This window comes from Salmo trutta, chromosome 11, assembly GCF_901001165.1.
Source record: "Salmo trutta chromosome 11, fSalTru1.1, whole genome shotgun sequence".
In the NCBI taxonomy this organism is placed as follows: domain Eukaryota; kingdom Metazoa; phylum Chordata; class Actinopteri; order Salmoniformes; family Salmonidae; genus Salmo; species Salmo trutta.
In genome coordinates this window covers 10696018-10708356 of record NC_042967.1, presented here as the reverse complement: position 1 = coordinate 10708356, position 12339 = coordinate 10696018, and the positions used below count along the sequence as shown (strand labels likewise).

Sequence of the window (12339 nt, the reverse complement as noted above, 5' to 3'; positions counted from 1 at the left end):
CGGGGGTATGTGGTTCATATGTGTAAATTGTGTATGTGAAAGCAGCGTGGGCGAGGAGGTAAAGAGGAGGGGAGGAGAGGGAGGGGAAGGAAGGAAGGAAGGAAGGAAGGAAGGAAGGAAGGAAGGAAGGAAGGAAGGAAGGAAGGAAGGAAGGAAGGAAGGAAGGGCAGCATCTGCTTGGGCTAAAGATGGGTCCCCATGCTTTGCTCTGATTGGCTAAGAGTGTCCGTCATCTATAAAAACAGTCAGAAATATTCATTCCACCTCCATAACAGAAAACGCATTCACATTTTTCATTCATAATGGGTGTATAGTGTTAGCTAGCGCTGCATACGTGTTCTGTTGATCCCCCCTCGACAAGACAACACCCGCCCATCCTCCAGCACAGTGCCGTTAAATGAGATGAATGGTACAGCTGCCATACACCCCGCCACTAAACAAACAACTGTTACTGGGTCAAAGGGACAGGAGGACAGACAGGCGTGCTAATCTGATTTGAGATGATTTGAGCTTAGATAGCATTGTAATGGCTGCATTGTTTCCATACCCGGGGAAAATGGAGAGAGTGAGTGAAGGAGGGAGGGATAGAGGGAGGGAAGTGAATTCACTTCTCTGCTGTCTCTTGTGAGCCGCCAAGAGAAGCGTTCAAGCAGAAGACAAGACAATTCCCACGGACCCCCTCTCCAATCCACCACTCAACAAACAAGGGACCCCCAAACACCCTCCTCCTTCTCTCTCCCTCCCTCCATCCTCCCCTCCCTCCACCCTTCAAAACAGCATTGCTCAAATCAATATAAAACCAGCGCAATTCCAATGAACTCTGAACGATGATGACAATCAATAATAATGAAAAAAATCTCCCGAAAACACTCAAGTAATTACAATCCATGTGTTTCTTTGCCTGCATCAGTAGCTTATTCTTTGCTTGGCAGCATCCAAAAACATGTCTGTGTCAAAGAGAGAGTGTGTAACATAGGCATACAGTACATACAGTTGCAGCAGCAGCAACACAAAGGAAAAATGGATAGCTCCGAGATATTTAAAAATGTTTTTAAAGATTTTACACCGTACCTTTTGAATTCTGTCCTTCTTCCATATTCTCTTCCATTGTGACTGGGTTTTTGTCCACTTCGATTTCAAAACACAGAAATTTCACAAAGCCTTTCGGTCAGAAGTGGATAAAGCCTCCTCTCGGCTGGGTGTGTGTACAGTGTGAGTGTGTGTTGGGGTGTGTTTTGTCCCCTAGCTGTGAGTTGTGGCGTTGTAGCAGTGAGCAGTGTTGTGCTGTCTCTCTCAGACTCTCACTCACACCCTTCCCTCACTCCTCTCTCTCTCTCTGGCACTCACATGCCTCCCTCTCTTTCACCCCTATCTCTCTCTCTCCCTTTCTCTCTCTTCTTTCTCTCTCCCTTTCTCTCTCTCTCCCTCTCTCTTCTTTCTCTCTCCCTTTCTCTCTCTCTCCCTCTCTCTTCTTTCTCTCTCCCTTTCTCTCTCTCTCACTCTTTACCTCCCCCCACTCTCTCTCTCTCTCTCTCTCTCTCTCTCTCTCTCTCTCTGTCTCTCCCTCTCTCTTCTTTCTCTCACTCTTTACCTCCCCCCACCTTCTCCTTCTCTCTCTCTCTCTCTCTCTCACTCTCTCTCTCTCTCTGTCTCTCCCTCTCTCTTCTCTCCCCCCCCCACCCTCTCTCTCTCTCTCTCTCTCAGAGCGCGGCAGCCCCTGATCTCATTCCTTCTGTTCTTCTGATGAGGATCAATTCCTCCTGTCCATTACTAGAAACCGCAACACCAGGAAGCACATAACTGGACTGGGAGAGAAAAATCAAACTCCTCTTCCCTTGAAATGTCTTAAGCATAAACATGAATAACCCTGTTTTTGAAGGAAGGAGTGTAAAGGGAAGTCCAGGAGGAATGGAAGGAGAAACTCTACTTCCCTGTGTCTTTATTTAAATGGAAATTGGGAACAATACTGCTGAATTGGGAAGGCAGAAAAGGAGGAATGGGCTTCGCTACAAGGAGAAAGACATAAGCAGGTGTTCAGCCATAAAAACAAGGGATTGAGGGTTTGTATTAGAAGCAGGATGGTGAAAGCAGCAGCAGCAGCAGCAGCCCGGCACACTGTGAGCAGATGGAGGGGTGTAACCAGCCCAACAGCCACTCTCCCTCGCACCCTCCTCCCCCACCAAACCCCCCTGTTTTTTTTAGCGTAAATGGAAGAGCCCGCCAGTCAGCCCGCCTGTGGTTAAGTTATGCTGCACTGACTAGTGAAAGGAAGAGGATATAGGTTTATACCTTCTGATATTGAATTATGCCTTTTTCATTGCGGTTCATTGCTTTTTCATTGCGGTGTTGGGCTTAGATGGCAGTATGTCTGTGTGTTGTCACAAAGATATACAGTGCTGTGGCTCTCAAAGAACCCCTTTCTCAATGACAAAGAGTCCGCACGCACAATCACACACATGCAGGCGCACACACACACACTAGTGATAGGGGGAAAAAAATCGATACAATTACATATCGCAATATTATTTTGGACAATATTATATCGATACTTTGACTCCAAGTACTGATGAGACTTTTTTGTTGTTGCTAGCGCTAGTCGGCTGTACCTGCGCCAAAACTCTTTTGAAAAAGTGAGCCAACATGTTTTCAGCACTTTTATTTCCCTGACTGACCCATGCTCTCTCCTGTCTCTGCAGCAGACATAATAGTGAGCAATATGTTCAGGAACATCAAATCACAAGAAAATCACAGTATCAAATCACAATGCATATAGAATGGTGAGAATCGTAATACCTATCGTATCGGCACCTAAATATCGTCATAATACCGTATGGTGAGGTCCTTGGCAATCCCCAGCCCTAACACGCACGCTCGCACGCGCACACACACACACACATATCTCCGTCGTTTATAGAGTGACTGATTTACAGTATAGGTGATGCTGTAGGGGTTTTACAGGGGAGATCCTATACACAAAGAGAACAGAATGACAACGTTTCCTAGGGGTTGTTGTCTTATGTAGCTGGTCTTAAAGCTCTGGGACAGGTTCTCATAGCGCCTCAGGACACAGTCACTGCTGGTTGATCCCTATAGGGTTACAGGGTTGGTGAGGGAAGCAGGCAGTAATTGTGATTGAACCCGATGCCCCAGAAGACTATGTTAAACCTCTGAACTAAAGGCTTTAGTCCCAGAGAAGGTTAGTCATCAGACAGGTCCCTCTTGCAAAAGAGATTGTATCTCAATGAGACGAACCTGTATAAAGGTTAAATGAAAACAATCGATCACTGGTTACACCTAGATCGATTTGAGCTGTGTATCTCCACTCTGCCTGGTTCCCCAGCACGCCAGCCAGTACTACCGAGGGCAACTGTCTGAATGAAGCACTGATTGGTTATGGTTGGCGAGTACAATCAGGGCTGGACACAGCACTAATCAGTCACACTGTTCTGGCCAACAGCCAACACACACACACACACACACACACACACACACAATCGCTCTGGCGGAAGAGTTGGCGCAAAAATGTAGCGCTGCGTGGTACTGCTTCGTATACACACAGGCGCGCACATTGAGATAAGACCTGCAGCCAAATCAATGATCTCTCAATCAATCAATATTAGCAATTGGTGTTAAATGATGACAATAGAATGGTAACAAAAAAAAGCACATGATGATTAAAATGATGAAAATGCAAACGATGAATCAAGTTCATTATGAAAACACACACAGATGAAATAACCCATAGCTGTCTTTAACCGCTGTGTGAATCTGATCCTGTTCGTTCTCTATGGCGTCAGCAGCAGTGGCACGTCCACATAAAGACAAGTGGGAGACGTTCTGGCTGCACGAACTGAACGGAGGCAGCGGTAACCACGGCGCGTGTCGCTCTGCATGCAGCGGCAGGTACGACAGCCTAGCAACGCCAGCACGAGCTGCGCGCCTGGCTACGGCGGTGAGATGTGATGTGGCGGCCGCGCCCGAGATGAAAATGATTGGCTGCAGTCAGCCAGGTCATTAACAATGAGAAGGAAGAGAGGAGATAGAATGCAAGGAATAACAGAATGAAATTGAGCCGCAGACTCCAGAGAAAAGCAGCGCAGCTGATAATAATTGTGTGCAAGTAGTGCCAGAGCAGAGTTGATCTGGGCAGGGGAGGAGTGAGGTGTGACCCTGCATCAGGTATGGTCTGAGGGGAGCGTAGAGCTCACGTTGATGAAAGACACTGTAGATAGGAATACGGAGTGGATGTGGAATCAGATACGTTTGGGCTGACAGCTGATAGAAGATCTCAGGACTGAATCAGATCGTCTAGACGCACAAGGCAGATAGTCTAGACGGATAAGAGATAGAAGAACGATACTGAATGAAATCATTGGCGAAAATCTGATATCAACATTGGAGGGGACAATTACATGAAATTTTCTCAAGAGCAATTCCTGAAGGGGACACCAAAAGTAGTGCTGTAAAACATAGCCTACATTGTAATATGGTAAATGTATATTGAGGAACCAAAGAAATAAGGTGTTTGCCTTACTCCTAACTACCGGTACCCAAAACTACACAACTAATCACAACAGCAATACCATTGCCTTTAACAAATCTTAGTTCAGTCACCAGTTTAAGTTGAGAGTGGGGGTATCCATGGCATTTTCCAATTATGTTCCTATTTTACAAGTCAAAAAATGGAGAACCTTTCATAATGTTGCCAAACAAAGACTCAACAAACTTACCTGAGACTCCGTCTCTGCCAGTCTGTCCCTGCATATCTGTCCCCAACTCTGCTGTCTGTGTGCCATCTGTTGCCTGCTCTGCCTAATGACATCATTGTGAAACATTTCCATTAGAATTTCATTTCTTTCTTATGAACATTTTATCAGCTAATCTTTGAGATATTAGGCTACTAGGGTTCTTACTATGCGTTTTGGTGTATTGAAAAATACTCTGATGTCCGTCTTTTATTTTTCTGCCATTTTTCTACCTGGCTGGCTGGCTGGCTACACACACACACAGTGTGTAGGTTATTTACAGTAGGAGACGGGCTTCTATCATCTTCAATCATTCTATTTGGGCTTCGATCTAAAAGGTAGCTAGCAAATGTGAAACGTATTAAAATGACAAGAGTTGACAGCTGTATGAGTTCACCATTTACACAACATATGCTGCAACCTTTTGTAATTTTAATAGTTTGTTTCATATTGGCTGGCTTCCAACAATAGCTGAATTTGCAAAGCTAGCGAGCACCAATTCAGTTTCAGTGGTGTTTGCTATAATCTTTGCTACCCGGGTTAAATAAAGGTGAAATAAAATAAATAAATAAAAGTTCACTTGCGACAATTTAGCTTTTGCAACGAGACCATTAAATATATTTAAGACAATGGTAGAAGAGAGTGTAGTTCTGTTCAGTTTGGATTTCAGTTTATTGCTAACCTTATCACAGGGACTTTGAAGCACTAACTTACATCATCTGCATGCTGATTCCATCTTTGACGACGCCACATAAATGGAATAGGTACTAGCTAGCTTAATAGTTAATATTCGCGCTAGCTCTGCATATTCAGCTAGTGTGTGTGCGCGATTGACTGGATTAACCTCACGTCAGTTACGTAGCAAGCTAAGGAACTGGCAGTGGATCAAACCATTGTGAGGCAAAGGGTGGGGGGGTTGCAATCTTTTGAAACTTAAAAACGCGCTATTAAGTGTCTATAATCAGCACAATTGCTTTCATTGCGTATTATTAATATTATTTAAATTACATAGTTATGTTTCAGTGATATATTGGGGGGGACAAATCATATTTTTCCCAGGATGGGGGGGTCGTGTCCCCCCCGTCCCCCCCGGGATTTCCGCCCCTGAATGAAATACTGAATCACATTGATTCAGATACTACAGATACTGGAAGTAAGCCATGTGCTTCTGTGTAGAATTCAAGTGACAGGAATGTAGGCCTACCGCGCCAATGAACAACGACAGATTAAAAACGTTTTTTTTTGTGTGACACTCACAGTGCAGACGGTTGAGTTATTTTTCCTTTGCTAATTATGCTATGAACCAGCCACTTATCTGGCCATTACTATGCGATTAATGTCTGTAATCTCAGCTACGGGTTTGTTTCTCACGCATACTAATCAGACAATGGAGAGCCGCGCCATGACAACCTGAGATTGGCTAGAGTGGCAGAGAGGTTGAGTTTCTGAGAACCTAGGGCCAGGATGGATGACTCATACCACAGGCCTGGACGTAGGCCCGCGCCCGCACACCCTCACAACTGCTTCTGTATCACTGGTAGAACAAGACAATGTTCCAACAACAAAACGATAAAATCTTCTCTACTATACAAGTTGTCATTTTCTCAAGAGACACATTACTGAAGCCAAGACGCAGACTCAACATACCGATAGGCTAGAAAATGTCATGTAATCATTCTGAATATATGCCATACAGATTAATTATGAATTCATTATTTGGTTAATTGTACATTATTAAACATTGCTTACCTCTAGGACCTAGGTTATTAAATAGCAGCATAATTGTTGTTTTAAATGAGGGCTGTAGAAGGTTGACAAACAGTACTATGCAGAGACTGTATTGGCTCTAACATGGGTGGAAGACTTCTATGTACAGTTGAATAGTTGTGAGTATGTATGTTACTATGTACTTTAGGACTATAAGTTGTGAGAATGTATGTTACTATGTACTTTAGGACTATAAGTTGTGAGTATGTATGTTACTATGTACTTTAGGACTATAAGTTGTGAGAATGTATGTTACTATGTACTTTAGGAATAATAGTTGTGAGTATGTATGTTACTATGTACTTTAGGAATAATAGTTGTGAGTATGTATGTTACTATGTACTTTATGAATAATAGTTGTGAGTATGTATGTTGCTATGCACTTTAGGAATAATAGTTGTGAGTATGTATGTTACTATGTACTTTAGGAATAATAGTTGTGAGTATGTATGTTACTATGTACTTTAGGAATAATAGTTGTGAGTATGTATGTTACTATGTACTTTAGTACTAATAGTTGTGAGTATGTATGTTGCTATGCACTTTAGGAATAATAGTTGTGAGTATGTATGTTACTATGTACTTTAGTACTAATAGTTGTGAGTATGTATGTTGCTATGCACTTTAGGAATAATAGTTGTGAGTATGTATGTTGCTATGTACTTTAGGAATAATAGTTGTGAGTATGTATGTTACTATGTACTTTAGGACTAATAGTTGTGAGTATGTATGTTGCTATGTACTTTAGGAATAATAGTTGTGAGTATGTATGTTGCTATGTACTTTAGGACTAATAGTTGTGGGTATGTATGTTGCTATGTACTTTAGGAATAATAGTTGTGAGTATGTATGTTACTATGTACTTTAGGACTAATAGTTGTGAGTATGTATGTTACTATGTACTTTAGGAATAATAGTTGTGAGTATGTAAGTCAGCAGCTGATAGGTGGTATAAGGAGATTAGACAGTATGCCTCCTTGTTATCATAAAATAATGTCCCAACAGCCGCCAACTCTAGGAATCAAACAGATGGTGTGTGTGTGTGTGTGTGTGTGTGTGTGTGTGTGTGTGTGTGTGTGTGTGTATGCATACGTGTCTGTGTTCATTTTAGCCCTTTTGTGTATTTGTTGTCATACAATGAAGGTTCAACAACTTTGAAGACCATTGTATGCCCTACATCAGTCTCTCTGACTGAGAATATACAGTAGGCTTAGATAACCATCTAGTTTGGGTTCTATGAAATTCAGAACAGGCTGCATTAGACCTGGGGTTTGACCCCACATGTGGATCTGCTGTCATCTATGTCCACTATATGATCCTGTAGGTAACATGATAACACACCAAGTGGCTATGGATCTTCCTGGCTCTTTGTGTGTGTGTGTGTGTGTGTGTGTGTGTGTGTGTGTGTGTGTGTGTGTGTGTGTGTGTGTGTGTGTGCGTGCGTGCGTGCGTGCGTGCGTGCGTGTGTGCAGTATATTCTGTTCTTCTGATACTCAGTACTGAGATCTAAGTTGAGGCAAAATCAAAAACGGACAGTAGTCTACCATATTGTCAATGACCACATTATTTGACTAACAAAATCAGCCAGCACTTTAAATAGCCTAGTCTCACAACAGTGCAAGTATATTTGGATGCTTTGTACTGATCCTGAAAGCAACCAGTTGGTGTGATGGTTGTTGTGGGCGTATCTCTCTGCTTGCTCTGCTACCAACTTCCTATCTCCCAGACACACCACTTCAAACACGCTGTCTCTTTCCAGACTGAGGCAGCTTCTGAATCTATTACAGGCTACAAAAAAACACGTCTCTCTTTCTCTCTGACATATTCAAGAATTCATGTATCTAAACATTTCATAGAGAATGTGTCTTCGTCTAAGCACTCTCCCCTCCACATACAGAGAGAGAGAGAGAGAGAGAGAGAGAGAGAGAGGGAGAGAGAGAGAGAGAGAGAGAGAACCCAAAGCCCCCATAGGATTCCCCTAGCAGAGGCTGTTCATTGCTCAAACGGATTGCTGGGAGCAGAGGAGTGTTGAAGTGACAGAATCGGGACTGCCGGCCTGCATAGCCTATCCATTATAGAGAGGCTGTAGTGCTGGAGTGGTGCACAGACTAGAGCTCGCACCCTACAGAAAACAGAGAGACAGACATTTTAGATTCCACAAGCTATTTCCATTGTAAACAACTGGTGGTAGATTCTGTGTATGTGTTTATGTGTGGGGAAACACAGGCTTACAGCATATGGGGCCTGTTCAGGGGGGGTGAAATGTTTAGGAGTGTTCCAATAAAAATGATATTGTGTGTAGAACAGGAATGACTGTCTACGTAGAATAGAATGCAATGTACCTAATCAAGTCAGCTCTAGACGTTCCATTTCTATCTTCACTCTGAAGATTTTATTTTGAACGTCCTGGACATTTCAGCCAACCGAATGAACAACTTGAATGTCGCTAGTTTACGTGAGAGCGGAAGCTATTAACACAAATATGCAAGCTATTCACAAGCACGGAAGTGTGTATGTTGACATATTAAGACGCACAGAATCATGGCGATGCTTCAAAACCATTTGTGAACCTAAGAAACTCACCTAATGAATAAACAAAGCATATTTTGTACGATTTTCAGTTAGATTTTTAGTCAGAAGTATCACGACTTGTTACTTAACAGAGAAGTAAGTTAGAGGGCTGTTCTTCAAAGAACCATCACTTCACTTTCAAGATTGAAAATGAAAGATTTTTCCAGTGGTGCGGGGTTGCACTTTCCAGCTCGAGCCGCCACATATAGCTGACTACAGTATATGCAGTGAAATGAATATGTCTGTGAGGGCAAAGTCACGGATTTATTCCCAGACAAGACAAAGCCATGTCACATGATAGCATGAATGACGCCAAAGGTAGTGGACATTGTCTCCTACTGAGTCTTCACAGCAGCACATAGGAGGCTGGCGGGAGGAGCTGTAGGAGGACGGGCTCATTGTAATGGCTGGAATGGAATCCATGGAACGAAGTCAAACATGTGGTTTCCATATGTCTGATTTGCTTGATACCATAAAATGCATTCCATTCCAGCCTCCTCTGCAGTAGCAGTGACATATTATGTAGGGTTATATGCATATGTACAGTATGTATAACCTTACATAAATGTATATATACAGTATATATAACCTTATATAAATGTATATGTACAGTATGTATAACCTTATATAAATGTATATGTACAGTATGTATAACCTTATATAAATGTATATGTACAGTATGTATAACCTTACATAAATGTATATGTACAGTATGTATAACCTTACATAAATGTATATGTACAGTATGTATAACCTTACATAAATGTATATATACAGTATGTATAACCTTATATAAATGTATATGTACAGTATGTATAACCTTATATAAATGTATATGTACAGTATGTATAACCTTACATAAATGTATATGTACAGTATGTATAACCTTACATAAATGTATATGTACAGTATGTATAACCTTACATAAATGTATATATACAGTATGTATAACCTTACATAAATGTATATATACAGTATGTATAACCTTACATAAATGTATATACACAGTATGTATAACCTTACATAAATGTATATATACAGTATGTATAACCTTACATAAATGTATATGTACAGTATGTATAACCTTACATACATGTATATGTACAGTATGTATAACCTTACATAAATGTATATGTACAGTATGTATAACCTTACATGCATGTATATGTACAGTATGTATAACCTTACATAAATGTATATGTACAGTATGTATAACCTTACATACATGTATATGTACAGTATGTATAACCTTACATAAATGTATATGTACAGTATGTATAACCTTACATAAATGTATATGTACAGTATGTATAACCTTACATAAATGTATATGTACAGTATGTATAACCTTACATAAATGTATATGTACTGTATGTGTATAACCTTACATAAATGTATATGTACAGTATGTATAACCTTACATAAATGTATATGTACAGTATGTATAACCTTACATAAATGTATATGTACAGTATGTATAACCTTACATAAATGTATATGTACTGTATGTGTATAACCTTACATAAATGTATATGTACAGTATGTATAACCTTACATAAATGTATATGTACAGTATGTATAACCTTACATAAATGTATATACACAGTATGTATAACCTTACATAAATGCATATGTACAGTATGTATAACCTTACATAAATGTATATGTACAGTATGTGTATAACCTTACATAAATGTATATGTACAGTATGTGTATAACCTTACATAAATGTATATGTACAGTATGTATAACCTTACATACATGTATATGTACAGTATGTATAACCTTACATAAATGTATATGTACAGTATGTATAACCTTACATACATGTATATGTACAGTATGTGTATAACAGGTACTACAAATAGCTTATTTGTTTAAGTGAATTAACACAAACAACCCAATAAATAACTATAAATGCTAACCTAAACAAACTAATTAAAACATGGAATTTGCATTTAAATAGCATCTCTCATCTACTGTATATATAAGTGTATCTCACACCCACTATGAATTGGGTATTCCCATCGGCACTAGCCTAAAGAAAAGGAGGACCGATGGGGGATTCTCCTCTTCTCTAATATACTGTATACTGTGTGACCTACATACAATGGATTGTGCACCGCCTGAATCTACCTTGGATACCAATCAGCCTGGCTTGGTGTGTGCAAGATAGCCTGGTTAAACCAGACTGAATGCTGCACTCAATGAGGAGGGTGGTGCTCTCTCCAGTAAAGGTAATGATTACCAATATCACCTACGTGTGTGTGTGCGTGTGTGTGTGTGTGCGTGTGCGTGTGTGTTTTTGCCTGTGTGTGTGCGTGTTCGTGTGTGTGTGTGCGTGTGTGTGTGTGCGTGTGTGTTTTTGCCTGTGTGTGTGTGTGTGTGTGTGCGTGTGTGTGTGCGTGTGCGTGTGTGTGCGTGTGTGTTTTTGCCTGTGTGTGTGCGTGTGCGCGTGCGCGTGCGCGTGCGCGTGTGTTTTTGCCTGCGTGTGTGTTTTTGCCTGTGTGTGTGCGTGATCGTGTGTGTGTGCGTGTGTGTGTGCGTGTGTGTTTTTGCCTGTGTGTGTGTGTGTGCGTGTGCGTGCGTGTGTGTTTTTGCCTGTGTGTGTGCGTGTGTGTTTTTGCCTGTGTGTGTGCGTGCGTGCGTGTGTGTGTGTGTGTGTTTTTGCCTGTGTGTGTGTGTGTGTGTTTTTGCCTGTGTGCGTGCGTGCGTGCGTGCGTGTGTGCGTGTGTACACACGGCTGATAGTGAATAATATAGAGGAAGATGAAACATCCAAGTCATGCGTTACATATGATCCCTGTCCAGTGACCGACGTGATGAGAAGATGAGCTGTTATTTTTGTCAGCAGACGATGTAGAAGATGATGAGACAGCTGATTGACTAGTGTGTGTGTGTGTGTGTGTGTGTGTGTGTGTGTGTGTGTGTGTGCTACTCGTGATGTGTTGCTTCACTCAGTGACGGAGGGGGTGATAGGGCTTTTTTTCGCGGCTTCCTGCTTACTGCTCACTAAAGTCTTGCGTAATTGGTCAGATGCTCGAATAAATTCTGGGTCCATATGTGTTATGAGAAGAAAGGAGGGGAACCGGAACGAAGAGCTCCACCCTCTCTCTCTCTGCAAGTTACCGGCCGAATGTCCCCTCCCCTTCCGAAATTCCGAAACACCTACGAAATGGTGAATTGTCCAAAGTACTGGGACCAATGCAGCTTGTTATCTCACACATCCCGTTGTATCATGACAGATCAACTGTACC

The 12339-nt window shown here is 41.5% G+C and overlaps 1 protein-coding gene across 3 annotated transcripts in view; it reads right to left on the bottom strand.

The window, feature by feature from the left end:
• The window catches only part of LOC115202203 (neuronal membrane glycoprotein M6-a-like), a 79601-nt gene that overhangs the window by 56222 nt on the left and 11040 nt on the right, over window positions 1-12339 (bottom strand). The window contains exon 1 of one of the 3 annotated variants that reach the window (XM_029766180.1): window positions 1072-1328. The exons of 1 other annotated variant lie outside the window; for it this stretch is intronic. In XM_029766180.1, the coding sequence (XP_029622040.1) occupies window positions 1072-1108 (37 nt within the window). In that variant the 5' untranslated portion in view covers window positions 1109-1328. Of the gene's footprint in view, window positions 1-1071; window positions 1329-12339 lie in introns of those variants that run through there. One more of the 3 variants, XM_029766177.1, reaches the window with a different exon arrangement.